The sequence below is a fragment of the Nansenia antarctica genome, assembly GCF_963989245.1.
Source record: "Nansenia antarctica genome assembly, chromosome: 11".
NCBI classification, from domain to species: Eukaryota; Metazoa; Chordata; class Actinopteri; order Argentiniformes; family Microstomatidae; genus Nansenia; species Nansenia antarctica.
The window spans coordinates 1,015,500-1,042,552 of record NC_137681.1 but is presented as its reverse complement, the minus strand read 5'-3'; the positions used below and the strand labels follow the sequence as shown (position 1 = coordinate 1,042,552).

Sequence of the window (27,053 nt, the reverse complement as noted above, 5' to 3'; positions counted from 1 at the left end):
AAGACTCAAAAACTGCAACAGATTAACCTGTCAGGGGGACAGGCACAGCATGCTGCCAGGGACCGAATGCAATAGAGAGAGAGAGGGAGAGGGGGAGAGAGGGGGAGAGAGGGGGAGAGAGGAGAGGGAGAGGGAGGGGGAGGAAGGGAGGGGGAGAGAGGGGGAGGGAGGGAGGGGGAGAGAGGGGAGAGAGAGAGGGGGAGAGAGGGGGGAGAGAGGGGGAGAGGAGAGAGGGGAGAGAGGGAGGGAGAGGAGAGAGAGAGAGAGACGAAGTGAATAAGTAAGTTGCACAATAACAGGTTGACGGCGCAACGAACGTACGTTTCAATTTGTAAACGATCAGACGTTAGCGAGACTTTAAGTCCGTCACCCGAGGCGTTAGTGGAGTACGGGTTGAGTCTGCACTGTCGACGGAGAGCACACCTGTTCTGTCTAGTCGTGTTCTGGTCGAGGTCAAGCTGAGGGTCAGGAAAACAGATCCTGAAACCAGTATTTGGGGAACGTTTTTTTTCCCTGGAGGCGGGGCTAAGAATGGAGAGAGAAGAAGTGGAATGCTGGAAGTCTAGAATGAGTGACAGATGGAGGAACTTCACAGTTGTGGCTGTAGGTCGGCTTTAAAGTGATATAACAGGATAGTTGGATAATTGTCAGCCACTGGTTTCTAAAATATGCGCACAAAAGCCAAACACAGGTCCCTGCGTGTCAGTCTCACTCAGTAAGTCTATGCACACACAAGACAGGTGCATGTCGAACGTTGCAACTAGTTACTGATAGATTACTGATTCTAAAACAGCCATACTATCGATATATGGTGTTTATTTAGCGCGGGAGTTATGAAAAGGAAGGATGCAAAGCTTTTTAAAAGATAACTGACTTGACTTTCAAATGGTTTTTTAACCACGGCTCATTCAGACAGAAAATCCTCGACCAGGACATTGCTTACACGCATTCTATTATATGAACCCAAAGTGATTTCACTTAATAAGCTTCATTCATTAACTCATTTAGTTACTTAATTTTAACGTAACGTAACTTTTTGTAGCCAATCAAAAACCAAGTATTGTTGCTAGGTGAACACCACATAAAACACTTGCTACTCTAGACGGTGAGTGTCCCAGAATTCTTAGTCAGTTGGTGAGTTAATCCAATTGCATTCTTCTCATGATTCGACTCTTTTCATGACTTTTGTTCCACTGAGTCACGATACTACAGAGCGTGTGAGGCCTCGTCATGGTTCACTGACACTATGACGGTCTGTCATGTCCAGGCAAGACCGACGAGACATTACACTTCACCTACAAACAAGATGTTTGCACTTCATACAATCAGACAGGAAGTCAACAAAGCCGAAAGAATGCTGATCTAGCTGCTGAATAGACCGTGTGTCTAAACACAACATAGGACAGCCCCTAAAGGTGTGTACCAAACTGCTGTTAGAATATTATACAGAAGGGAGTCACGAGTCTGCACAACCAGAAAAGGGCAGGAAAACTAGAATGAGAGAAGTTTCCACTCCTGATGTTATTATTTGAAGAATTAACGAATGTCCACAGATATTCCCTTTTTTCTTGAATACATTCTTCTGTCCTCCATCTGATGAATTATGTGCATATGTTTCTACTTTAAAAAAACATGTTTTATTATTATTATTATTTGAATAATAACATAACCACATAAAAAAAGCACACGAGACACATTAAGCTGTGACAGGAGTCGTCCATTTCCATGAAACTGCAGACAAATCGTTGTCTCCTGTTCCTAACTATGAAGTTAATATAAACTCATACACGTCTCTTACAGCTCTGCCTGCGTGTCTGCTCTCTGTTCTATCTGTTCTATCTATATCTATCTGTTCTATCTGTTCTATCTGTTCTATCTGTTTTATGTGTTCTGTCTCCGGGAATTTTGCTGACTCATGGTTCACTGCACATCAGTGCACAGAGTAGCCCTGGGAGGCACGGTAGTATTACTGGGAGGCGACGGGCCTCCAGCTATGAGATTCACACAGAGAGGACCGACGCTAACCAGCTAACCAGGTCTCCACATCCCCAACTCAACTAGGACCTCTTAAAGGTCTAGTATGTCCAATTCAAGCTTTCTAATAGCTTCCTAATGTTTCAAATGACTGTATTTAATCTGAACTGGTCTGGAAAAAGGAAGCGCTTTCTAAAATGGATGGTGGATGGTTGTTCCTGTCAGGGGTTCGAGGAGAGAGAGGACTCACAGATGTCGATATCTTTCTGGCTCTGGCGGCTGCCTCTATGAATGTGCGCGCAGGCAGAAACGAAAAACAGCTAATGTCCGACACAAGTCCCTCTCTGGGGTGTGATGTTATTATAATGTTGTTTGGAACTTCTAACCAAATGTCACTGCGTTGGCCAGAGGTTAACCTTAAGCCCTGCCCCTAGAACAGCCATGAGGGGTCATTGACCCCTGTGAGTAAAGAAAAGTGTTATATCTTTGCACTCGATCAAATTTCAGCACCCTCCTTTCATGACTTGTCCTAGATATGTGCGTTCTACCACCCTAGTATCCTTACATTCTCTAAATCACATCAGGATAAGCTAGTGTGAAGCTATTTTGGAGTTTTTCTGTGTAGGAAGCAGGCTAATTTACAAGCCGGCCAACTAGTGGTCGTTGTGTGTAAATAGCAACTTAGCATTGTAAAGAGGGTGTCTCTTTTAGTAGGTAAAAAGGGCACGGATGTTCTAGTGTTAACACTACAGGTTTGACATGCAGGAATTCAGAGGAAGCTACAGTAAATCGCATTCTACTGTATCTACGGGCAGTTCACTGTTTTATAACATCTCAACCTTGGTGATTCAGAGCCCATACTCATCACCTGAGCACGCTACATAAATCTTAGTCATTATTACAGTGCCGGGTATGGCTGACGTCCATTACTCCTAATAGCTGTTCGCTTCCTCCTCGCCTCACAGAATCCAGGACGTGGAACGTATCCCACTCTCACATCCTCTCCTCTCCCTCTCCCTCTCCTCTCCCTCTCCTCTCCTCTCCCTCTCCTCTCCTCTCCTCTCCTCTCCTCTCCTCTCCTCTCTTCTCCTCTCCTCTCCCTCTCCTCTCCCACTCTCACGTCCTCTCCTCTCCTCTCCCACTCCTCTCCCACTCTCACATCCTCTCCTGTTCCCATAACCCCTCTCACAGTCTTGGAACCTCCTTCCCTCTTCTGGCACTTCTTATTCTGGCTCTCATAACCCTAACCCCGTGTATGAAAGCATGTGTTCCTTCACTAGAGTTCAGTAAAGTGTTCATTTCCAAATGTGAATTTCAATTGAGGCCAAGATCAACATTAGGCTACGGTAACTGACCAGCGGGACATTTCGTATGAGAAGGTTGTAACTCTTATAATAATAATAATAATAATAATAATAGCTTTAATTTATATAGCGCCTTTCAAAAACCCAAGGACGCTTTACAAGGGAATGAATTTGGTCACTTATGTGACTCTTATGTGACTCTTATTGTGACTCTCATGTGACTCTTATGTGACTCTTATGTGACTCTCATGTGACTCTCATGTGACTCTCATGTGACTCTTATGTGACTCTTATGTGACTCTTATGTGACCACATCACCATGTTTTGAATGTCCAGTCGAAATTCCAGTCGAAGGACTTTAATTAATGTACTTTAATCAGTAAATCACTACCACCGACACATAAGTACAGTGTGTGTGTGTCTGTGTCTGTGTGTCTGTGTGCCTGTGTGTGTCTGTGTGTGTCTGTGTGTGTGTCTGTGTCTGTGTGCGTGTGCACCTGCGCCTGCGTGTGTGTGTGCGTCTGTATGTGTGTGTGTGTGTGTGTGTGTGTGTGTGTGCGCGTGCTTCTGCGTGTCTGTGTGTGTGCGTGTGTGTGTGTGTCTGTATGTGTGTGTGTGTGCGCGTGGGTCTGTGTGTGTCTGTGTCTCTGTGTGTGTGTGCGCCTGCGCGTGTCTGTGTGTGTGTGTGTGTCTGTCTGTATGTGTGTGTGTGCGCGTGTGCGTCTGTATGTGTGTGTGTGCGTGTGCGTCTGTATGTGTGCGTGCGTGCGTGTGTGTGTGTGTGTGCTCACTGTCGAGGCACGGGGCACAGACGGTCTGCGTGGCTGCGCAGGTCTTGATGACGCCCTCCCCCGGCTGACACTGCCGGCAGCACTCCCCGGTGGTGGTGAACTGCCCCGAGCTGCACGGCTCCTTATTGGCCAGGACTCCAACCTGCCAATCAAACAAGAGAGACAGACGTTAGTCGTTAGTACTGCGCTAACAACTTAGCCTCGTCGATCAGTTGTTGATCCTGAAGCCTCAAAGTCAGATCCCCTTTGCATGTTTGAGAAAATCAAAAAATTCAGTTGACAGTTTGAGTTCAAATGATCTCTGTCAACGATAGATTGCTTAGATTACTTTTTCCTGCTATTCTTCTTCGGCGTATGGGTAGATGTTTTCCTCTCCACTCCACCAGGCTCGGGGCCGAGGGGCCGCTCCCCTTTCACCACCCCGAGACCTGGTTGAGGGGCTCAGGCTTCCTGCTATGACTGGTGGACAGATGATTCACTTACTTAGTCGGATGTGTTTGTTGTACTCGGACGAAGGCTTCTGCTAAATGCCAAAGATGTAACTGGCGTGTAATGGAAACATGGTTAGAAAATATCTGTGATATTTTCTGATTTAACTTTGGTCTGCTAAAAATGTATTTGGTCACTTTAGATAATAATAATAATAATAATAATAATAATAATAATACTTCTACTACATTAGACTTATATAGCGCTTGTCTAGACACTCAAAGACACTTGAGATGGAACGGATGTGGAGAGGAGAAGGGAACACTTGGCAGCAGAAGTTACCTCGAGTGGAAGAGACCGTTTTATCAGACGACTGATGGAAAAAAAAGAGTTGGACACCCTATTCATTCCATTGCATCATTTTACTGAATCAGCATTTCGATACTCAGTGCCTTCATCAGGATTTGTCATTTTAGACTAAATACAATGGGAGCAATATAGAGTGTTTTTCATCTGTCTGTCTGCTGTTAGTCTGTTGGTCTGTTAGTCTGTTAGTCTGTTAGTCTGTTAGTCTGTTAGTCTGTTAGACTGTTAGTCTGTTAGTCTGTTAGCCTGTTAGTCTGTTAGTCTGTTAGTCTGTTAGTCTGTTAGTCTGTTAGTCTGTTAGTCTGTTAGTCTGTTAGTCTGTTAGTCTGTTAGTCTGCATCTGGCCTGAAGGTTTTGGATGTGCATCTCCACTCCTACCATTTTACCTGACTACTAACAACTAGACAGATAGAAAGAACACATGCACAAGTGCACGCACACACACACACACACACACACACACACACACACACACACACACAGTTAAATAAAAGTATTCATGAACACAGACACGGGTAAATACACATCAAACTAATATGAATGCAGCAGCAGCAGGACATCCAACATGTTCCAAATTTATCTTTTTGAAGCGCTGTCCAGAAGGGAGTCATTCAAACGAGCTGTGAGCTGGATGTGAGGGGTCATACTTTTGTCCATATAGTGTCCCTCTCCTAGTGGAGGCTCCATTGGACACAGAGGGGATTCACTTGAGATTAAATGTCTGTGAAGGCCGTCGCATTGTGTCTGTGTACGAAACGTGCTATAGAAATCCAGTTTTATTAGATTTGAAGTCATTGACGAATTTAGTTTAGTTCAAACCACATTTAGTTTAGTTCAAAAGACATTTGCACTATAATGATTTATGCAATTTAGCAGGTGCTTTTATCCAAAGTGACTTAAGTGCATTACAGTGAATACAGTGAATGCATCGTGGGAAACTAACTTACAACCTAGATCTTACCAGCATAAGGCTACCAACTGGGCCATACACTTACAGTAAATGCATATTGTTGTTTTAGCTTCACCTCTTGTGTCTAAATGTCAGTGGTGTTATTTCTCCCAGCTGTAAAGGATGAACAGTGAAAGGTGATGTTATCATGCTAGTGAAGGCCTTGCCCTTGTTGTATGAAATGTGCTACACAAACAGGACCTCTAGCCTTGCCTTGCCTTGCCTAGAGGGCTCGCTTGTAAACAGTGATGCCTTAAATCAGAGCAGATGATAATAACAAACTGCTGGCAATGTTCTTCAGAGTATCTGTAATCAAATGACTTTTGTGTTTTGGTGCGTAGTAGGTGTGGTTCACTGGTTTGAATTCTACAGGTCAAAAGGCTTCTTGCCGTTGGGTTAGGGTGGATCAATTGATAGAAGATGTTCACTTTGATCACAGGAGGTTGTTCTGGAAATTTGACATGGTCTGGTTAAAAAGTCCTCAAGTAAGGCATGGTCATGTTTCAGTTTCCTCCAGATTATGAAAGTGCAGATTGTAAGCTTTCAAGTGATGTGTCATACATTGAAATCTGTAAATCTGATGTGCTTATTTGAATGTTGGTACACCTCAAACCAAATACCGGAGAATATCGCTCTGAATCAAAACACACGCAAAACACACGCAAAACAAAAGGAACATCGCTATGAACATCTAACTGCATGTTTAGCACATCACAACATGCTGATAGAACATCAACATGCTAAAAACACACAATTACACATAACCAGATGATCACACAGTCCTGGCTTTTGAACACGTCCTAAAAGGTATGTTTGTTTATAAGCCGTGTATCACTTACCCAGTAGCCTACAGCAGATGAGACAGTGAATCCAATTCACAAATGATTAAAGTATTTAGTGATCCTAAAACTGTTGTTTGTTATATCGAGTGTGCTCTTCAACACTTAGAAGAAACTTTTCGCTCATTTGCGCGACTTGAGGATTGCCGACATGCGGCACTTTTCACCAGACCGTGTCACAAAATGTGTCTTGGTCAAGTCCATTATTGTCAAAATAGAATTGAGACCATTCGCCGGAGCGCACACTGGGTTCAACGTTGATTGGACAAGAGGCAGTCACGTGGACGCTCTGGCACTCTCAGAGCTCATTTACGAACGCGGCCCATGTCGTCCAACTGACACTGTGATGCACGGGGACGTAGTCACACACTGCTGAAGAATGGGAGGTGTGGAGGGTTAACACTAGAACGGCCGTGCCTTTAACTAAAAGGGCCGCCTCAGGGCTCAAATGACCCCCTCTTTACAATGCTCAAGCTGCTATTTACACACAACGACCACTAGTTGGCGCCTCTTGTAAATTAGCCTGCTTCCTACACAGAAAAACAGCAAAACAGCTTCATACTAGCTTATCCTGATGTGCTTTTGAAAATGTAAGGATACTGGGTGGTAGAACACACATATCTAGGACCAGTCATGAAAGGAGGGTCCTGAAATTTGTCAGAGTGCAAAGATAGAACACTTTTCTTTACTCACAAGGGTCGAATGACCCTCATGGCTGTTCTGTTAAAGAACACAGAGCTGGAGGAGGGGAGGTGTGCAGGGTTAAAGAGCCCAGGTGGGGAATGCTGCTGACAGCCGAGCCAATGTCGCCTCAGGCCCTCCTGAGTCAGCTGTGGTGTGTCTGTGTGTGTCACCGTAATTAACATACCAAATGCACTTAAGCAATATTTCCCAACCTCCCCCCCCCCCCACAAAACACACACAGCCCCACCCCCACCCCCCCTTGACCCCTCCACCTCCAAGTCCCAGCAAGCCCCTTTCAGCAGACAGAGCCAAGTCCACGTTTCACACGTTTCAAGAGGAATGTTGGCTATTTAGAATGTCGGATGAGCTAGCTAGCTAGCAGAGGTTACGCTAGCGCTCTAGCACTGTGATGTGTCAGTGTGTTATAGGATGTACTGTATCTCTTACACTAAAAGCCTGATCCCCGCAGCCATTGTTGCCTTAAATAACAGACCGCGCTGAGTGTGTGTACGTGTGTATCTGTCGTGTGTAGTACTGTCTGTTGTTGTCTGTGTTATACGGTTGTTGTATGTATATATGTATACTGTACAGTGGTGTGAGAATGAATTTCCCCCTGGGGACAATAAATCTAATCTAATCTAAAACTGCTTTTACTACCTGTCATTCCATCACGTTTCTCATTAGAATAGGCCACACACAAATGTTGCCCACTTCTAGTGGCGATGCCAATATGCACAGTCAGTGGCACAGACGTGAATATTTGGCTGACAGTCACAGTTCATAACAACGTCAATTCTCCCAGATTTGACCTGGACTGCTTTGTTCACTTACTATCTCTTTTACACACACACACACACACACACACGCACACACACACACACACACACACACACACACACACACCTAAGGCAATTCACGTCATTCAGAAGCATGAATCAGATCTGTCAAAACATACACACTTATCATTCCATCTTGCCCCAGAGCCCCCCCCCCTCTAGTACTACCATACACACCCAGCACGCTACTAACCCTCTGGTACTGCCGTACGGACACACCCAGCACATGAACCACCTCACATGGGAACAGAACAAACCTGTTCGTGCCGTAACCTCAGAGGCAGCTCTGACATGACTCCATGTCCCAGTATGCATGTGATCCTAGCCCACTTTGTCTCTTGGTATCTCATATGTGACGGGGTCTGGTGAAACAGTCCTCAAGTAGGACAAGTTTTCATGCTGTGTCATACATTGAAATTTGAATGTTGGTCCACCTCAAACCAAATAGCGGAGAAACTTCCTGGGAATCAACACACACCAAACAGCTGATAGCAGCTAGCACTAAAAAGTAACATTGCTACGAACGTCTAACTGCATGTTTAGAACATCACAACATGCTGATAGAACATCAACATGCTAAAAACACATAACTACACATAACCAGATGATCACACAGTCCTTGCTTTTGAACACGTCCTAAAACGTACGTTTGTTTACAAGTCATGTGTCACTAACCCAATAGCCTACGGCAGACCATACAGTGAATCCAACTCACAAATTATATTATGTATTTACTGTTCCTAAAACAATTGTTTGTTTTATCAAGTCGGCTCTTCCAACACTACTTTCATAATATGCAAAAAAACAGAAAACGTTGCCAACATGCACCAGATCGTGTCACATACTCCTGATTTCTTAGCTGTGGGTTTGGGTGCAACATGTTTCAATGACAAAAAAAAACATTGTGCATACCGATGAATAACAGATTCAATAGCACAATAAACGTGAAACTTGAAACTTGAAACTTAGCAGATAATTAGCAGGCAGCTGAACGTCAGGGAGGAGGAAGGGGGTTCGTGACACGAGCATTTCACGGCTTTCAAGCTCCTCTAAGCTCTAATTGAGAAGGGAGCACTTAACCTCTGACCTCTTCATGTCTAGATGCGTTAGTCTTCCAGTGCCAGTGAAGCTGGGGTTCATCCAAACGTACTGTTTCATCCTTAGTCAAACAGCAACACAAGAGAGAGGTGTTTTGTCAAGTGTCAGTGTGGTTTACTCCTGTGTTTTGGGAGCTGTTACATGAGCTACCTATTGAAGCCACTGTAAATCCATCACTTTATTACTGTAGGATTACTTATTTATGTTACTTATTTATGGAGGGAGGAGAGGAGGGGGGAAGGAGGAGGAGGGAGGAGGAGGGAGGAGGAGGGAGGGGGGAGGGAGGAGGAGGGAGGGGAGGGAGGAGGAGGGAGGGGAGGAGGGAGGAGGGAGGAGGGGGGAGGAGGGGGGAGGGAGGAGGCGAGGAGGGGGGAGGGAGGAGGCGAGGAGGGGGGAGGGAGGAGGAGGGAGGGGAGGAGGGGGGAAGGAGGAGGGGGGAAGGAGGAGGGGGGAAGGAGGAGGGAGGAGGAGGGAGGGGAGGAGGGGGGAGGGAGGGGAGGAGGGGGGAGGGAGGAGGCGAGGAGGGAGGAGGAGGGAGGGGAGGAGGGGGGAAGGAGGAGGGGGGAGGGAGGGGAGGAGGGGGGAGGGAGGAGGAGGGAGGGGAGGAGGGGGGAGGGAGGAGGGAGGAGGAGGGAGGGGGTGTTCTGGCCGTGACCAATCTACCAATGTATATAACACAGCGTTCCTACAAGTTTCAACAAGTCACATTTAAGACCTTTTTTAGACCTTTTTTAGACCTCTTTGAATATAATTGTAGACCTATTCGCGACACCATATGATAGCTTTTTGTCATCCTGCCGTAGCTTCGTTCGCCAATAATTCATTAATTTGGTATTAATTTCCACGTAAATAGATGTGGTCGGACTGATTTCCTTGCAGTACAAGCTAATCTCCTTTTTAAGACCCAGCACCTAATTGTTTTTGACCGAATAACTGGAATTTAAGACCTTTTTAGGCCTTATAAGTCGGGTTGCTGTAATTTAGACTTTAAGGCTTTTTAAGACTAGCGCGGGAAAACCCTGATGACAGCTCCGTTTGGACAGGGCTTAGCCCTTTGGACACTACTGAGCACCAATCAGATGAGCAGGGAGGCAGCATTGAACAAGCCCGTGGGATCCCTCCGTCCTTGTGAGAATGATAAGAGACTCTCAGCCTCGGCCACAGGGTTGGTTCAGCGGCTGTCACAGGGTGTCATGGGTACATCCCAGCCATGGGTGTCAAGGTGACAAATATAATAAATGGTAAACGGTAAATGGACTGCACTTATATAGCGCCTTTTTTGCTGCCCCAAAGCTGCTCCAAAGCGCTTTACGACGGCCTCTCGTTCACCCATTCACACACACATTCACACACCAATGGCGGCAAGCTGCCATGCAAGGCGCCGGCCGGCCCGCTCACTGGGAGCAATTTTGGGGTTCAGTGTCTTGCCCAAGGACACTTCGACATGTGGCATGTAAATGTCCATTTTAAGTCATGACGGACTGCCCGTCATTGCTTTACTTTACATCACTCTGTGGATTTCTATAGCATGGAAAGGACCTGTGTGGTTGAAATGCACAATTGCCTGGCAATTCAGTAGGCCTATTTTAAAATAATCTAGTTAGGTGGCCTTCTGGGGTGGTCCAGTGGTCTAGCACCGCGGTCTACAGTGCACACATATGCTGGCATGGGTTAGAATCCGGCCCATGCCCTGCTGACATGCCCTCTCTCTCCCTTCTTCTCATTTACATTTTACATTTTTGGCATTTAGCAGACACCTTATTCCAAAGCGACTTACAACTAATACATTTGAATACTAAGCATGTGAATCAGCAGTCCACCATTCGTTGCAGGAAGAGTACTCTAGCTCGGGCCCGGGGCCAATGATAGAAGGAAAAACCCTCTCCTATCACCTTCTACTAAAAAAAAATGTTTATATTACTGGAGAAACTGAGAAACAGTACAAGGGGGGCAATAGAAGTTCTTAGGGACACAGTAGAGGGGAAAGCGGGTGTCTTTAGGAGACGTAGTGGTGAGGGTCAGAAGATGTCTCAGGAGGAGCAGTTAAGATGTAACTTGAAGAGATGGGTCTTCAGTCTACGACGGAAGATGGGTAGTGACTCTGCCGTTCTGACAGCCGTGGGGAGCTCATTCCACCAGCGGGGAGCCAGTGTTGTGAAGAGACGTGATCGGGCAGCCCGACTGCTGTGTAGAGGAGGTGGGGCCAGTCGGCCAGCCGAGGTGGAGGAGCGGAGTGAGCGGGCAGGGGTTTGGGGGGTTACCATTTCCTTCAGGTAGGCAGGGGCTGTCCCTTTAGCTGCCTGGTATGCAAGCACCAGGGTCTTGAATCTGATGCGAGCTGCTATCGGGAGCCAGTGCAGGGTGCGAAGGAGAGGGGTGACATGCGAGTATTTGGGGAGGTTGAATACCAGCCGGGCAGCAGCATTCTGGATGAGCTGCAGAGGTCTAATGGCTGAAGCGGGGAGCCCAGCCAGGAGTACATTGCAGTAATCCAGGCGGGAGATGACCAGTGTCTGGGTCAAGAGTTGCGCTGCCTCTCTGGTAAGGAATGGTCGTATCCTTCTGATGTTGTAGAGGAAGAATCTGCAGGAGCGAGCCGTTGCTGCAATGTTCTCCGCACAGGATAGTCGGTTATCCAGGATCACTCCAAGATTCTTGGCTGTCAGGGAGGGGGTTACAGTAGAGTTCTCCACTGTGATGGAGAAGTCTTGGAGAGGGCAGGCTTTCCCGGGGATGAAGAGGAGCTCGGTCTTGTTAAGATTGAGCTTGAGATGGTGGTCAGCCATCCAAGTTGAAATGTCAGCGAGACATGCTGAGATACGGGTTGCCACGTGTACATCAGACGGGGGGAAGGACAGGAAGAGTTGAGTGTCGTCTGCGTAGCTGTGGTAGGAGAGCCCATGTGAAGAGATTACCGAGCCAAGAGACTTGGTGTAGAGGGAGAAGAGTAGGGGCCCTAGGACGGAACCCTGGGGAACTCCAGTGGAGAGGGTTTGTGGAGAAGATAGCGATTCTCTCCAGGTCACCTGGTAGGAGCGGCCCGCCAGGTAGGAAGAAAACCAGGAGTGTGCGGTGCCAGAGATGCCCAGGTCTGAGAGGATGGAGAGAAGGATCTGGTGATTGACTGTGTCGAAGGCAGCAGACAGGTCAAGGAGAATGAGAACAGAGGAGAGGGAGGAAGCTTGGGCGGTGGAGAGTGGAGGGCTTCCGTGACAGCAAGGAGCGCAGTCTCAGTGGAATGCCCAGCCTTGAAGCCGGATTGGTGGGGGTCTAAGTGATCCATCTTCCGGAGATAGTCAGTCAGTTGTTTAGATGCCGCGCGTTCAAGGGTTTTGGAAGGGAAGGAGAGAAGGGATACAGGTCTGTAATTGTGGACAGATGATGGGTCAAGGGTAGGTTTCTTGAGGAGAGGCTTGACTCTGGCTATTTTGAAGGCCGCTGGGACAGATCCAGTGGATAGGGAGGAGTTGATTAGGGTGGTAAGGTAAGGTACTTTCTTGTCTGGTTACTTTCCTGTCTGTCTTCACTGTATCTGTCCAATAAAATGAAAATGAAAAATATGAGTTGGACTGCCCCCACTCAAAAAATATTACCAAAATAATCTAGTTAGGTTATTTGCCTACACACACTTACAAGCATTCACGCAGAACTAGAATCTAGTTTAGTGGAGAAGTTCAACCCATATTGCATGCTCTGATGCAGCAGTCTGCATACACATCACGGTGAGCGGCTGCCTGTCATAGAACATATCTGTGATGCAGCCTGTTCCCTGATCAAAGGTTTTGTCCAAATGAATACACTATTAATACAGTTAAGTGGCTTAGATGGGAATGACATTTGAATAAAATGACCACCATAATGCATCTTACAGAGTGGAAAAACCAGCATCCGCATACTCAAATCTGTGCACAAATCATTCTTTTGTCGCAAGCTTTCGGTCATAGACCTTCTTCAGGCATAATTATGTCCATAATGCATCTTAAAACGCACTGCAGCTCATGGTGCACCAGTGTCACACAATAACATACATGTCTAGCCTCAGACTAGTGTAGTTTGGGTACAGATTAAGCCGTATAGTGTGTAATAGCCCACTGCTGACCTCTAACACGGTCCATTGTGCTGTGTAACTGAGAAGGGTGTAACTGAGAAGGGTGTAACCACAGAGAGCTGCTGCCAGCTAGAGGAACCGTGCGTAAATCTAGACAATTTGATGGCAGCTACTAGATTGAAATCAAGTGTAATACTGAAACACAACTGTGAACATTTCAAACCTGCAAACTGCGACACTTTAAATGAATGTGCAATAACACTATGTGCAATATGACAACCCTCGGGTACATAAGGTTCAGAGATAGGAAATGTTAGAATAGGTATAGCATAGCATAGAGTACAGCACAGTGTTTTATTTGTACAGTATAGTATAGTGGATAGTGTACATAGCCTTTATTTATGTAAACCAGCTCTTTTCCCTTCTTGTTTTTAGTATTTTTTCCTAGCACCAGGGGAGCCCCCCCTCGCAAATGTCGTTGTTTGGTACCTGTACTATATTAATGACAATAAAGACCATTCATTCATCCATTCATTCATTCGTAAATGGAGAGCCAGCTACCTGCCTGCCTGCCTGCCGCATAAATATGCACAATGAAACTGGACCTGAAGTGACTCAGTTGGAAAGGCTGACAGGTGTTGTGATTAAATCTGTTAGCAGCCAGACGTTTAGGAAGAAGTGGAGGAATGGGAAGGTTAGAAGGTTGGAAGGTTGGAAAGTTAGAAAGGCACCGCTATGACAGATAGTTCATCATACCTTTAAGCTATAATACACTGTACACAAACAATGGAGTAAAAGAAGCTTGTTTTGGGTCATGGTGTTGTAAAAACAGTTGTAAAACAAACAGCTCATGGGGCAATGTTAACCCTTTATAGGGCACTCATTGAAATACTTTGAAATTCTACATTTCAACCCTAGAGTGTTATTGGAGGAGAAGACATTTTTACATGAGTGAAATGTTTAGGTTAAGTGTCACAGCATTGCAGAGGTTGAACTGGAGATGTGTGTGTCCGTGTCCTGAATGAGATTCAACATCAACTTCAACACCTTTCGCAAAAGCGCAAAAGACGCACAGTTGAGTCGCCACACGCAAAACAGCGCGATAAATGTGTACCGAGTTCACAAGCAAACTAATAAAGGAATAAATACATATCTACTCCCACTCACCGCTCCTAATAGCGCCGTTAAGAACAGAGAACCCATTCTGTATCCCGCTTCTTCTTCTCCGATCTGTGTGTAATGTCCAACACGTCTGTGGACTGTTAAGAGAATCTCTATGCGATGAGAAAGTCATTTATTTCCAAAGAAAAGCGCAATGCACAACGAGCGTCGCTCCATCGGACCCGCTCAGGTGGTCGTGCGTCTCTGTCTCCGGTTCTCTGGTGTTTCAAAGAAGTCTCTTATTAAAGTCTCTTATTAAAGTCTCTTATTAAAGTCTCTTATTAAAGTCTCTTAAAGAAAGTATTCAGTCCATGGATTCATGCTGCTCTTCATCAGACAGTCTGCAGAGAATCACACACACACACACAACTGATAGGAAGTCACTTCTCTCTCTCTCCACTCCCCCGCCCACCGCTTCAACATTCATCTGTCTGTTTCTCCCTCTCCCTCCCTCTCCCTCTCCCTCCCTCTCCCTCCCTCTCCTCCTCCTCCTCCTCCTCCTCTCCCTCTCCCTCCTCCTCATCCACACCACCCACCCCTCTGGTCCCCCGCTCCCTCCCTCTCCCTCCCTCTCCCTCTCCCTCTCCCTCTCTCTCCCTCTCCCTCCCTCCCTCCCTCTCCCTCTCCCTCTCTCTCTCTCTCCCTCTCCCCCCCTCTCCCTCCCTCTCCCTCTCCCTCCCTCTCCCTCCCTCTCCCTCTCTCCCCCTCCCTCTCCCTCCCTCTCCCCCCCTCTCCCTCTCTCCCCCTCCCTCTCCCCCCCTCTCCCTCTCTCCCCCTCCCTCTCCCTCCCTCTCCCCCCCTCTCCCTCTCTCTCCCCCCCTCTCCCTCTCTCTCCCTCCCTCTCCCTCCCTCTCCCCCCCTCTCCCTCTCTCTCCCTCCCTCTCCCTCCCTCTCCCCCCTCTCCCTCTCTCTCCCTCCCTCTCCCTCCCTCTCCCCCCCTTTCCCTCTCTCCCCCTCCCTCTCCCCCCCTCTCCCTCTCTCTCCCTCCCTCTCCCTCCCTCCCTCCCTCTCCCTCTCTCTCTCCCTCCCTCTCCCTCCCTCTCCCTCCCTCTCCCCCCCTCTGCCTCCCTCTCCCCCCTCTCCCTCTCTCCCCCTCCCTCTCCCTCCCTCTCCCCCCTCTCCCTCTCTCTCCCTCCCTCTCCCTCTCTCTCCCTCCCTCTCCCTCTCTCTCCCTCCCTCCCTCTCCCTCTCCCTCCCTCTTTCCCCTCCTCCTCATCCACACCACCAACCCCTCTGAGTCTGGTCTCCCTCTCCCCCCCTCTCCCTCCCTCTCCCCCCCCTCTCCCTCCCTCTCCCTTTCCCTCCCTCTCCCTCTCTCCCCCTCCCTCTCCCCCCCCTCTCCCTCTCTCCCTCTCCCTCTCCCTCCCTCTCCCTCCCTCTCCCCCCCTCTCCCTCCCTCTCCTCCCTCTCCCTCCCTCTCCCCCCCTCTCTCCCTCCCTCTCCCTCTCTCTCCCTCTCCCTCTCCCTCTCTCTCCCTCTCCCTCTCCCTCTCTCTCCCTCCCTCTCCCTCTCTCTCCTCTCCCTCTCTCTCTCTCTCCCTCCCTCTCCCTCCCTCTCCCTCTCCCTCTCCCCCCCCTCTCCCTCCCTCTCCAGCATCTCCTGGCGCATGCACTTATCCATTTGGACCTTTATTTGATCAGATATTATATTATAATAGGCCCACTGTTCCATCTGATTAGATTAGCACCAAAGTAAGGAATTATAATATGGCAAATATAATTAGAAGGCGGTACTGCCTGGTTACTAATAAACACACTATACATCAGTCCCCACAGTGCAGTTCAGTTAGATGTGTGTCTGAACTATTACACTTTTATGCCGTTTGCCGTTAACAATGTTTACACGAACCACATAGGCCTTTCATTGCTCTCTTACTATTTTATATAGGCCTACTATTTAATCAATGTTGTTTTTACACTACTACAGTATGTTAAACTTACAATATGGAGCTTTCCCCCTTGAAAATGTCACTAAATAACCACTACTTATGATGCATTGGCAGGTTGTGACAGTGTGTGCACCTGCCCAAACCCTGCCCAGACCCTGCCCAGACCCTGCCCAGACCCTGCCCTTCACCTGGATTTGCTTCTCTAAAATGTTCGGGACGTCTGGGTGTCTAGTCTAGTCTACTGAGCTCCACGCAAGCGTGTGTCATATCAGTGCTGGAAGCTTATGAAGCTGACCTAAGCAACCGAGGCACAAACACAAACGTTTTGATTGGGGGAATGAGGGGATTGGTTTGTAACTTTGGGTTTATCGGGGGAAGTTTGTATTGCGTGTAACCCGCCCTCGGTGACAGACACACAGACACAGAGCCTCACAGGGCTGGCGGGTCGTTTGGGTAGATAATGGCTCTTGGGAACAGCGCAGCAGGGTATCCGTGTCAGGGTCTTCTGTCACAGGATGAATGCACAGCTGCTGGTAGAGGCCTCGTTTCATGTGAAACGTGAGTGTCTGAGCTGGCTGGCTCGTTGTGTGCGTGGTCATGTTTCTGCGGAACATTTCCGAACATGTGCATGTTTCAACCACACAGGACAGGTCCATTGCTGGTTTGAAGGTCATGTTGTAACGACCATGAAAGACATTCGCTGGATAAAAACGTGAATGTTATTGACTGATTCATTGTTTCAATCGGTCGGGGTTTGCATTGAGGGAGAGAGGACACACTATACTCTGAAATGTCACTGCAGTTCCCATTGCAGTGTAAAGAGGGCACTGTCCTGTGCATAGTGCCTTTAAAGGAATTAGTTTTCTTCTTCTTCTTTTCAGTGGTCATGTAAATTATTATTATTACTATTATTATTATAATGTCTAATGATCGCAAGGTTGATGGATCGGCGGTTCGAGCCCCGGCTGGCCACATGTCGAAGTGTCCTTGGGCAAGACACTGAACCCCAAATTGCTCCCAGTGAGCAGGCCGGCCGGCGCCTTGCATGGTAGCTTGCTGCCATTGGTGTGTGAATGTGTGGGTGAATGGGTGAATGAGAGGCCGTTGTAAAGCGATTTGGATAAAGGTGCTATATAAGTCAGTCCATTTTATTAACTGTAGCCACTCCCATTCCTATTGTGTACCTTCATGCGTATCAGAGGGGAGAGAGCTGCCAGTACAGTATGTCTGATAAACAGGCCTTGCTCCTGACTGCCTTTCTCATGTTGTCCTGTGGTCACAGATCACTGCATAGACAGCCACCATCAACCACCAGTTAACCATTAGTTAACTCTGATCTCACCTCTGCCTACATATGCATGGCTTTGCTTTTCTGCATAGTAACTTAAGTCAACTTGGGCAGTCACTGCCTGCTTTCTTCAGGACTTAGAAGTTCATTTGATGCTCTCGTTCGTAACAGGTCTGTGTGTGACAGGATTAACACCAATCATCATGAAGTGCTTCGAGAAACTAGTCCGGGCCCACATACTCACACGCCTCCCGCCCAACCTGGATCCATACCAGTTCGCCTACAGAGCCCACAGGTCCACAGAGGACGCCATCGCGACGACTCTCCACGCCACTCTATCCCACCTGGAGAGGGGAAACAGCTACGTGAGACTGCTCTTTGTGGACTTCAGCTCCGCCTTCAACACCATCCTTCCAGACAGGCTAGTGACCAAACTACTAGACCTGGGACTATCACACTCCATATGTGCATGGATCAAGGACTTCCTGACCGACCGGGCCCCCACATCTCCACAGCCCTCAGACTCAGCACTGGGTCCCCCCAGGGCTGCGTGCTAAGCCCCATCCTCTACAACCTCTACACCTACGACTTCACCCCCGTCCACCCCAGCAACTCCATCGTAAAGTTTGCAGACGACACCACCGTGGTGGGCTGCATCTCGGGGGGGGACGAGGCGGCGTACAGGGATGAGGTAGAGCAACTGAGCAAGCTGTGCAAGGTTAACAACCTGCTGCTGAACAAGTCAAAGACCCAGGAAATCATCGTGGACTTCAGGAGGAAAAAGTCCGAGATCCAGCCCCTGCTCATCGACGGAGAGAGCGTGGAGAGAGTCTCAACCCTCCGATTCCTGGGGGTGCACATGCAGGATGACCTGTCCTGGAAGGACAACACAACAGCCACCATCAAGAAGGCACAACAGCGGCTCTACATCCTGAGAGTCCTCAGGAAGGAACACAGCAAGCAGGAGATACTGGTGACCTTCTACCGCGGCGCAGTGGAGAGCATCCTCACCTACGGCATCTGCAACTGGTTCTCCAGCTGCACAACCGCGGAGAGAAATGCGCTACAGAGAGTCGTGAGAACAGCCCAGAAGATCACCGGCGCCCCCCTCCCCTCTCTGGAAGAGCTGTACAACACACGCTGTCTCAGGAAGGCCTCCAAGATCTCCAGAGACCCAACCCACCCTGGGTACGAACACTTTACCCGGCTGCCCTCGAAAAGACGGTACAGGACCATGGCCGCAAGGACAAACAGACTGAAGAACAGCTTCTACCCCAGGGCCATCCAGGCCCTGAACACAGCAAAGACCTAGGTTCTGGGCCCTGGACAGTCTGGACGGATTGATGGCAGCTGCTGGACTGAAAAAATCAGGTGTAGTGCTGAGGCACAAATATGTACATTTCAAGCCTGCAAACTGCGACACTTTAAATGAATGTGCAATAACACTATGTGCAATATGATCAACCCTAGTCGTCTATCTGTACAGTATAGTATAGTGGATAGTGTACATAGCCTCTATTTATGTAAACCAGCTCCTTCCCTTCTTGTGTTTTTTTTTGTTTTTTTTCTTTCCTAACACCAGGGGAGCCACCCCTCCTAAATGTCGTTGTTTGGTACCTGTACTATAGCAATGACAATAAAGACCATTCATTCATTCATTCATAACACTAGAACAGCCGTGCCTATTGTACCTACTATAAGAGCCGCCTCTTGGGGTCAAATGACCATAGTCTTTACAATTGAAAGCTGCTACTTACACACAAAGACCACTAGTTGGTGCTTCTTGTAAATTAGCCTCCCTCCTACACAGAAAAACTGCAAAACAGCTTTATACTAGCTTATCCTGATGTGATTTTGAAAATGTAAGGATACTGGGTGGTAGAACGCACATATCTAGGAAAAGTCACGAAAGGAGAGTCCTGAAATGTGATCGAGTGCAAAGATAGAACTTTGTTTCTACTCAGAACTCACACCGATGGCTGTGCTAGTGTTCAGCACTAAACAGAGGACTGGCAGTTGAACGTAGGTGGATGGAGGTGGATGGAGGTGTGTTGAGCGCCCATACCACGGTGTTTCAAATCACTTCACTTCTGTCTCTTTTAGAAGCTTCAACACCTTCTTCCCTCTGAGACTCTTAACACTTAATCAGCCATGAGGGTCATTTGACCCCTGTGAGTAAAAAAAAAATGTTATATCTTTGCACTCGATCAAATTTCAGGACCTTCCTTTCATGACTTTTCCTAGATATGTGCGTTCTACCACCCAGTATCCTTACATTTTCAAAATCACATCAGGATAAGCTAGTATAACGTTTTTTTTGTGTAGGAGGCTAATTTACAAGAAGCCCCAACTAGTGATCGATGTGTGTAAATAGCAGGTTGGCATTTTAAAGAGCGGCTCTTTTAGTAGGTAAAAAGGCACGGCTGTTCTAGTGTTACTGCATAGAGGCATCGTATAAACAGCAGATGTGGAGTGCACTGCCCCTCATACACGTACACACTCCTAATTTATGAGGTCCATTTTCTGCTGGACATTTGTGGTATTGCTTTGGATTAACAGCTCTTCTTCTTTGGTACTTTTCAGGAAGTGAAAGGAAGTGAAGTCATTTCTTTAATGGCTTTTCGTTCAGTTCAGTAACATGCACTACAATAACTGTTGCTATCCTAATTATCTATGCTTGCGTAAGCATTGTAACACAAGTGCAAAAACATTGTTATGGTTCTCAGTGTGCATTATTAAAGAGCAGGGTGTAAGTGTGTTGGAGATCGGCCACCACTGGCCAGTGCAGCGAAATTAAATTTGAAGTACCCTAATAATAATATAACCCCCCCCCCCGCGCCTAAATGGACTTGCAGTGTCGGACATTAGTTGTTGTGTTTCTGTATGTGCGCACAATTCACAGTGGCAGCCACAGGTGTCCCCTGGCAGTGGAACCTCTGATGGTTTCCAGACCTGCATGTGTGTATTCGCATGTCACTTTCGAACGCAAGGTAAATGGACTGCACTTATATAGCTCCTTATTCCAAAGCGCTTTACAACGGCCTCTCATTCACCCATTTACACACACATTCACGGGGGCAAGCTACCATGCAAGGCGCCGGCCCGCTCACTGGGAGCAATTTGGGGTTCAGTGTCTTGCCCAAGGACACTTTGACATGTGGCCAGCCGGGGCTCGAACCGCTGATCTGCCGAACTTGCGATCATTAGACGCCGGCTCTACCTCCTGAGACACAGCCTCTACCTCCTGAGACACAGCCTCTACCTCCTGAGACACAGCCTCTACTTCCTGAGACACAACCTCTACCTCCTGAGACACAGCCTCTACCTCCTGAGCCACAGCCTCTACCTCCTGAGACACAGCCTCTACCTCCTGAGACACAGCCTCTACCTCCTGAGCCACAGCCTCTACCTCCTGAGACACAGCCTCTACCTCCTGAGACACAGCCTCTACCTCCTGAGACACAGCATCTACCTCCTGAGACACAGCCTCTACCTCCTGAGACACAGCCTCTACCTCCTGAGACACAGCCTCTACCTCCTGAGACACAGCATCTACCTCCTGAGACACAGCCTCTACCTCCTGAGACACAGCCGCCCCACAACCCACCAGGTCCGATCGTTGCCATTCAAAAGGTTATGGATTCCATGTTTTATGTGGAACACTGGGATGTTTAGTTTTTAATTTGATTCGGGAAACGTGTGTTTTTTCACTGCGCTGCCACACAGATTAGATTAGATTCAACTTTATTGTCATTGCAGAGTACCAGACAACGAAATGCAGTTGTTGTTTTTTTAACTGTGTTTTTATTGAGTTTCAAATGTTTCCATACACACACAAAACAGAAACTGTCACAAAACAAAACAAACAACAACAAAATACATACATACATACATAAAAAAGCACTCAACACTTGAAGAGGTTCCCAGACTTTTTCTAACTCCTTTGCCCTCCCCCTCATCATATACGTCATCTTCTCCAACACAACGCAGGATGACATCTTAACCCCTAACCCTATCCAATATGAAGCTATCAACCTCCTGGCCTGTAAGAGTCCAAAATCAATTAAAGTAGAGTGCCTCGAGCTAACAACAAAGTCCTCTGGATATATACCTAATACACAGTATATATATATATACCTAATACACAGTATATATATATACCTAATACACAGTATATATATATATATATATATATACCTAATACACAGAGTCTTGCTTGGTGTGGTACCTTCAGTTCAACAATTTCAGATTTCTTATCAACAATTGCTTTCCGAACGAAAATGCAGTTTAGCATCTAACTAGAAGTGCAAATAGTAATATAAGAACATGATATATAAAAACATAATTTAACCCTTTAATGCATGAGGTCCTAGGTTCTGGGCCCTGGACAGTCTGGACGGATTGATGGCAGCTGCTGGATTGAAAAAATCAGGTGTAGTGCTGAGGCACAAATGTGTACATTTCAAGCCTGCAAACTGCGACACTTTAAATGAATGTGCAATAACACTATTGTGCAATATGACAACCCTAGTCGTCTTATCTGTACAGTATAGTATAGTGGATAGTGTACATAGCCTTTATTTATGTAAACCAGCTCCTTTCCCTTTTTTTTTCTTTTTTCTTTCTTTCCTAGCACCAGGGGAGCCCCCCCTCCCAAATTTCGTTGTATGGTACCTGTACTATAGCAATGACAATAAAGACCATTCATTCATTCATTCATTCATTCATGGACTATGAACTAATACTAAACTACTATTTACTACGTGTTTTTATTCTCCTAGGCATGAAATAACACTCATTTTTCAACCTCCTCATCCTCCTTTCCATCCCCAGCTCCACTGTCACTACTGCTAGCGTTCGCTACTCCTTCTTAACGGGTATATGAGCTATGACATGACCAGATTAATCCCCCAAAAATGTTTTCATTTCCTCTTTTGTCAAGGCCAGATGTTCCTTTCCTTTTCCATTTCATTTATCTTTGGGGAAAGAGATCCATAAGGAAATCTATTGGATCTGTTCCCTCGACATTCACTTTCCTTTCCACTAACCCTAACCCTAACAAGGAGGCACGTCTCCCTCAAACGGGTCGTCTTTCTCTTTCCAGACTGTCTGGAAACGTCTGCTTGTCTTCTGACCTGGAGCTGTCAGGTGGAGCCTTCTCAACTCTCTCGGCTCTCTCAGCCTCAAAACCATCCTGTCTGTCTGTCTCAACACCATCCTGTCTGTCTGTCTCATCACCATCCTGTCTGTCTGTCTCAACACCATCCTGTCTGTCTGCCTCATCACCATCCTGTCTGTCTGTCTCATCATCATCCTGTCTGTCTGTCTCATCACCATCCTGTCTGTCTGTCTCAACACCATCCTGTCTGTCTGTCTGTCTCATCACCATCCTGTCTGTCTGTCTCAACACCATCCTGTCTGTCTGTCTCATCACCATCCTGTCTGTCTGTCTCATCACCATCCTGTCTGTCTGTCTCATCACCATCCTGTCTGTCTGTCTCATCACCATCCTGTCTGTCTGTCTCATCACCATCCTGTCTGTCTGTCTCATCACCATCCTGTCTGTCTGTCTCATCACCATCCTGTCTGTCTGTCTCATCACCATCCTGTCTGTCTGTCTCATCACCATCCTGTCTGTCTGTCTCACCACCATCCTGTCTGTCTGTCTCATCACCATCCTGTCTGTCTGCCTCAACACCATCCTGTCTGTCTGTCTCATCACCATCCTGTCTGTCTGTCTCAACACCATCCTGTCTGTCTGTCTCATCACCATCCTGTCTGTCTGCCTCAACACCATCCTGTCTGTCTGTCTCATCACCATCCTGTCTGTCTGTCTCATCACCATCCTGTCTGTCTGTCTCAACACCATCCTGTCTGTCTGTCTCATCACCTGTCTGTCTGTCTCATCACCATCCTGTCTGTCTGTCTCATCACCATCCTGTCTGTCTGTCTCATCACCATCCTGTCTGTCTGTCTCATCACCATCCTGTCTGTCTGTCTCATCACCATCCTGTCTGTCTGTCTCATCACCATCCTGTCTGTCTGTCTCATCACCATCCTGTCTGTCTGCCTCATCACCATCCTGTCTGTCTGTCTCATCACCATCCTGTCTGTCTGTCTGTCTCAACACCATCCTGTCTGTCTGTCTCATCAACATCCTGTCTGTCTGTCTCAACACCATCCTGTCTGTCTGTCTGTCTCATCCTGTCTGTCTGTCTCATCACCATCCTGTCTGTCTGTCTCATCACCATCCTGTCTGTCTGTCTCAACACCATCCTGTCTGTCTGTCTCAACACCATCCTGTCTGTCTGCCTCAACACCATCCTGTCTGTCTGCCTCATCACCATCCTGTCTGTCTGTCTCAACACCATCCTGTCTGTCTGTCTCAACACCATCCTGTCTGTCTGTCTCATCACCATCCTGTCTGTCTGTCTCATCACCATCCTGTCTGTCTGTCTCATCACCATCCTGTCTGTCTGTCTCAACACCATCCTGTCTGTCTGTCTCATCACCATCCTGTCTGTCTGTCTCATCACCATCCTGTCTGTCTGTCTCATCACCATCCTGTCTGTCTGTCTCATCACCATCCTGTCTGTCTGTCTCATCACCATCCTGTCTGTCTGTCTCATCACCATCCTGTCTGTCTGTCTCATCTCCATCCTGTCTGTCTGTCTCATCACCATCCTGTCTGTCTGTCTCATCACCATCCTGTCTGTCTGTCTCACCACCATCCTGTCTGTCTGTCTCATCACCATCCTGTCTGTCTGTCTCAACACCATCCTGTCTGTCTGTCTCATCACCATCCTGTCTGTCTGTCTCATCACCATCCTGTCTGTCTGTCTCATCACCATCCTGTCTGTCTGTCTCATCACCATCCTGTCTGTCTGTCTCATCACCATCCTGTCTGTCTGTCTGTCTCATCACCATCCTGTCTGTCTGCCTCATCACCATCCTGTCTGTCTGTCTCATCACCATCCTGTCTGTCTGTCTCAACACCATCCTGTCTGTCTGTCTCAACACCATCCTGTCTGTCTGTCTCAACACCATCCTGTCTGTCTGCCTCATCACCATCCTGTCTGTCTGTCTCATCACCATCCTGTCTGTCTGTCTCAACACCATCCTGTCTGTCTGTCTCAACACCATCCTGTCTGTCTGTCTCATCACCATCCTGTCTGTCTGTCTCAACACCATCCTGTCTGTCTGTCTCATCACCATCCTGTCTGTCTGTCTCATCACCATCCTGTCTGTCTGTCTCATCACCATCCTGTCTGTCTGTCTCAACACCATCCTGTCTGTCTGTCTCATCACCATCCTGTCTGTCTGTCTCAACACCATCCTGTCTGTCTGTCTCATCACCATCCTGTCTGTCTGTCTCATCACCATCCTGTCTGTCTGTCTCATCACCATCCTGTCTGTCTGTCTCAACACCATCCTGTCTGTCTGTCTCATCACCATCCTGTCTCATCACCATCCTCCACTGTGAAAGCATTTTTATACACAGTCCTCTATTTTCAGGGGCTCAAATGTAATTGGACAAATGAACATAATCATAAATAGGCTAAACCGGAAATCTTTAAGACTTTGTCGAGAATCCTTTGCAGGCAATGACTGCCTGAAGTCTGGAACACATGGACATCACCAAATGCTGGGTTTCCTCCTTTGTGATGCTTTGCCAGGCCTTTACTGCAGCTGTCTTCAGTTGCTGTTTGTTCGTGGGTCTTTCTGCCTTTTAGTTTTGTCTTCAGCAAGTGAAATTCATGCTCGATTGGGTTGAGATCAAGCGATTGACTCGGCCATCGCAGAAAACTCCTGGGTTGCTTTCGCAGTATGTGTTGGGTCATTGTCCATCTGTACTGTGCTGCTCCTTCTAAACAACTTTGCTGAATTTGGCTTAATCTGAGCAGACAGTATATCCCTTAACACTTAGAAGACAGAAGTAGCCTGATGAATTCTTGTCACATCATCAATAAACACTAGTGACCCACCAGTGACCCTATGCTATTCCAAGACTTCTCAATACTTTTTTCTTCCCATCATTCTGGTACAGGTTGACCTTAGTTTCATCTGTTGAAAGAATGTTGTTCCAAAACTGGGCTGGCTTTTTTAGATTAGATAGAGTTTTTTGGCCAACTCTAATCTGGCCTTTCTATTCTTGAGGCTTATGAATGGCTTGCACCTTGTGGTGAACCCTCTGTGTTTGCTTGTGTGAAGTCTTCATTATGCATTATGGTAGACTTCGATAATGATATGCCTACCTCCTGGAGACTGTTCTTCACTTGGCTGGATGTTGTGAAGGCGTTTTCTTACCCATGTAAAGGATCCTGTGATCATCCACCACTGTTGTCTTCCATGGACGTCCAGGCCTTTTTGAGGTGCCAAGCTCACCAGTGCGTTATTAATTTTGTTTTCAGAATGTACCAAACTGTAATGTTCCAAACCAACTTGATTTGAAGTTGAACTCTCTGACAGATTTGCAGCCTAAGGATGTCCTGTTTCACTTGCACTGAGAGCTCCTTTGACCACATGTTGTGCATGAACAGCAACAGCTTCCACATGCAAATGCCACACTTGGAATGGATCGATAACGAAATAACAAAGGAACAGCCCACACCTGTCCATGAAACAGATGTTGAGTCAATTGTCCAATTACTTTTGGTCCCTTGAAAAAGAGGGAGCTACATATTAAAGAGCTGTAATTATTAAACCCTGCCTCCAATTTCGATGTGAATACTCTCAAATGAAAGCTGAGAGTCTGCACTTTAAGCCCATATATATAACTAACTTTAATATGTTTTGGTGAACAGCTAAAATAACAAAACTTCAAATAAACAAAATGTTTGTCAGTACATTGTATAATAATAATAATAATAATAATAATGCATTAGACTTATATAGTGCTTTTCTAGACACTCAAAGACGCTTTACAAACTGAGAAGATCGAGTAGTAATAATAAAAAGAAACAAAAGGTAAATAGAAGAAAGTATAGGGGATATATATGGTATATAAGGATACTGGGTGGTAGAACGCACATATCTAGGAAAAGTCATGAAAGGAGGGTCCTGGAATTTGATCGAGTGCAAAGATATAAAACATTTTCTTACTCACAGGGGTCACCGTGACCCCTCACGGCTCTTCTAGTGTTAAGAGGATGTAATAACCAGACTCTCACAGCTGTGCAGAGAAAGTGCTTTTCTCAGAGTGCTCTGACTGACTGGACCAGTCCTATAAAGCCTCCCATCACATTACGGTGCATTAGATCTGTCCAGGACGAGCCTCGGGAGGAAGCTGCATTAGATCTGTCCTGGACGAGCCTCGGGAGGAAGCTGGGTCACATGACCGATGGCGGCAGCTCACTGATCAGCTGATTGGCAGGTCGGCTCTGCTTCCTGTCTGCCGC

The 27,053-nt window shown here is 47.0% G+C and overlaps 1 protein-coding gene across 1 annotated transcript in view; it reads right to left on the bottom strand.

Moving 5' to 3' along the window:
* ngfrb (nerve growth factor receptor b) overlaps nucleotides 1–14,878 on the bottom strand; it is a 39,095-nt gene extending 24,217 nt beyond the window's left edge. The window contains exons 1-2 of the mRNA XM_080541658.1: nucleotides 14,486–14,878; nucleotides 4,070–4,211 (exon numbers count right to left, since the gene is read on the bottom strand). Coding sequence (XP_080397784.1) covers nucleotides 4,070–4,211; nucleotides 14,486–14,521 — 178 coding nt within the window. The 5' untranslated portion in view covers nucleotides 14,522–14,878. The remainder of the gene's footprint in view (nucleotides 1–4,069; nucleotides 4,212–14,485) is intronic.
* Between the last annotated feature and the right edge of the window lie 12,175 nt (nucleotides 14,879–27,053).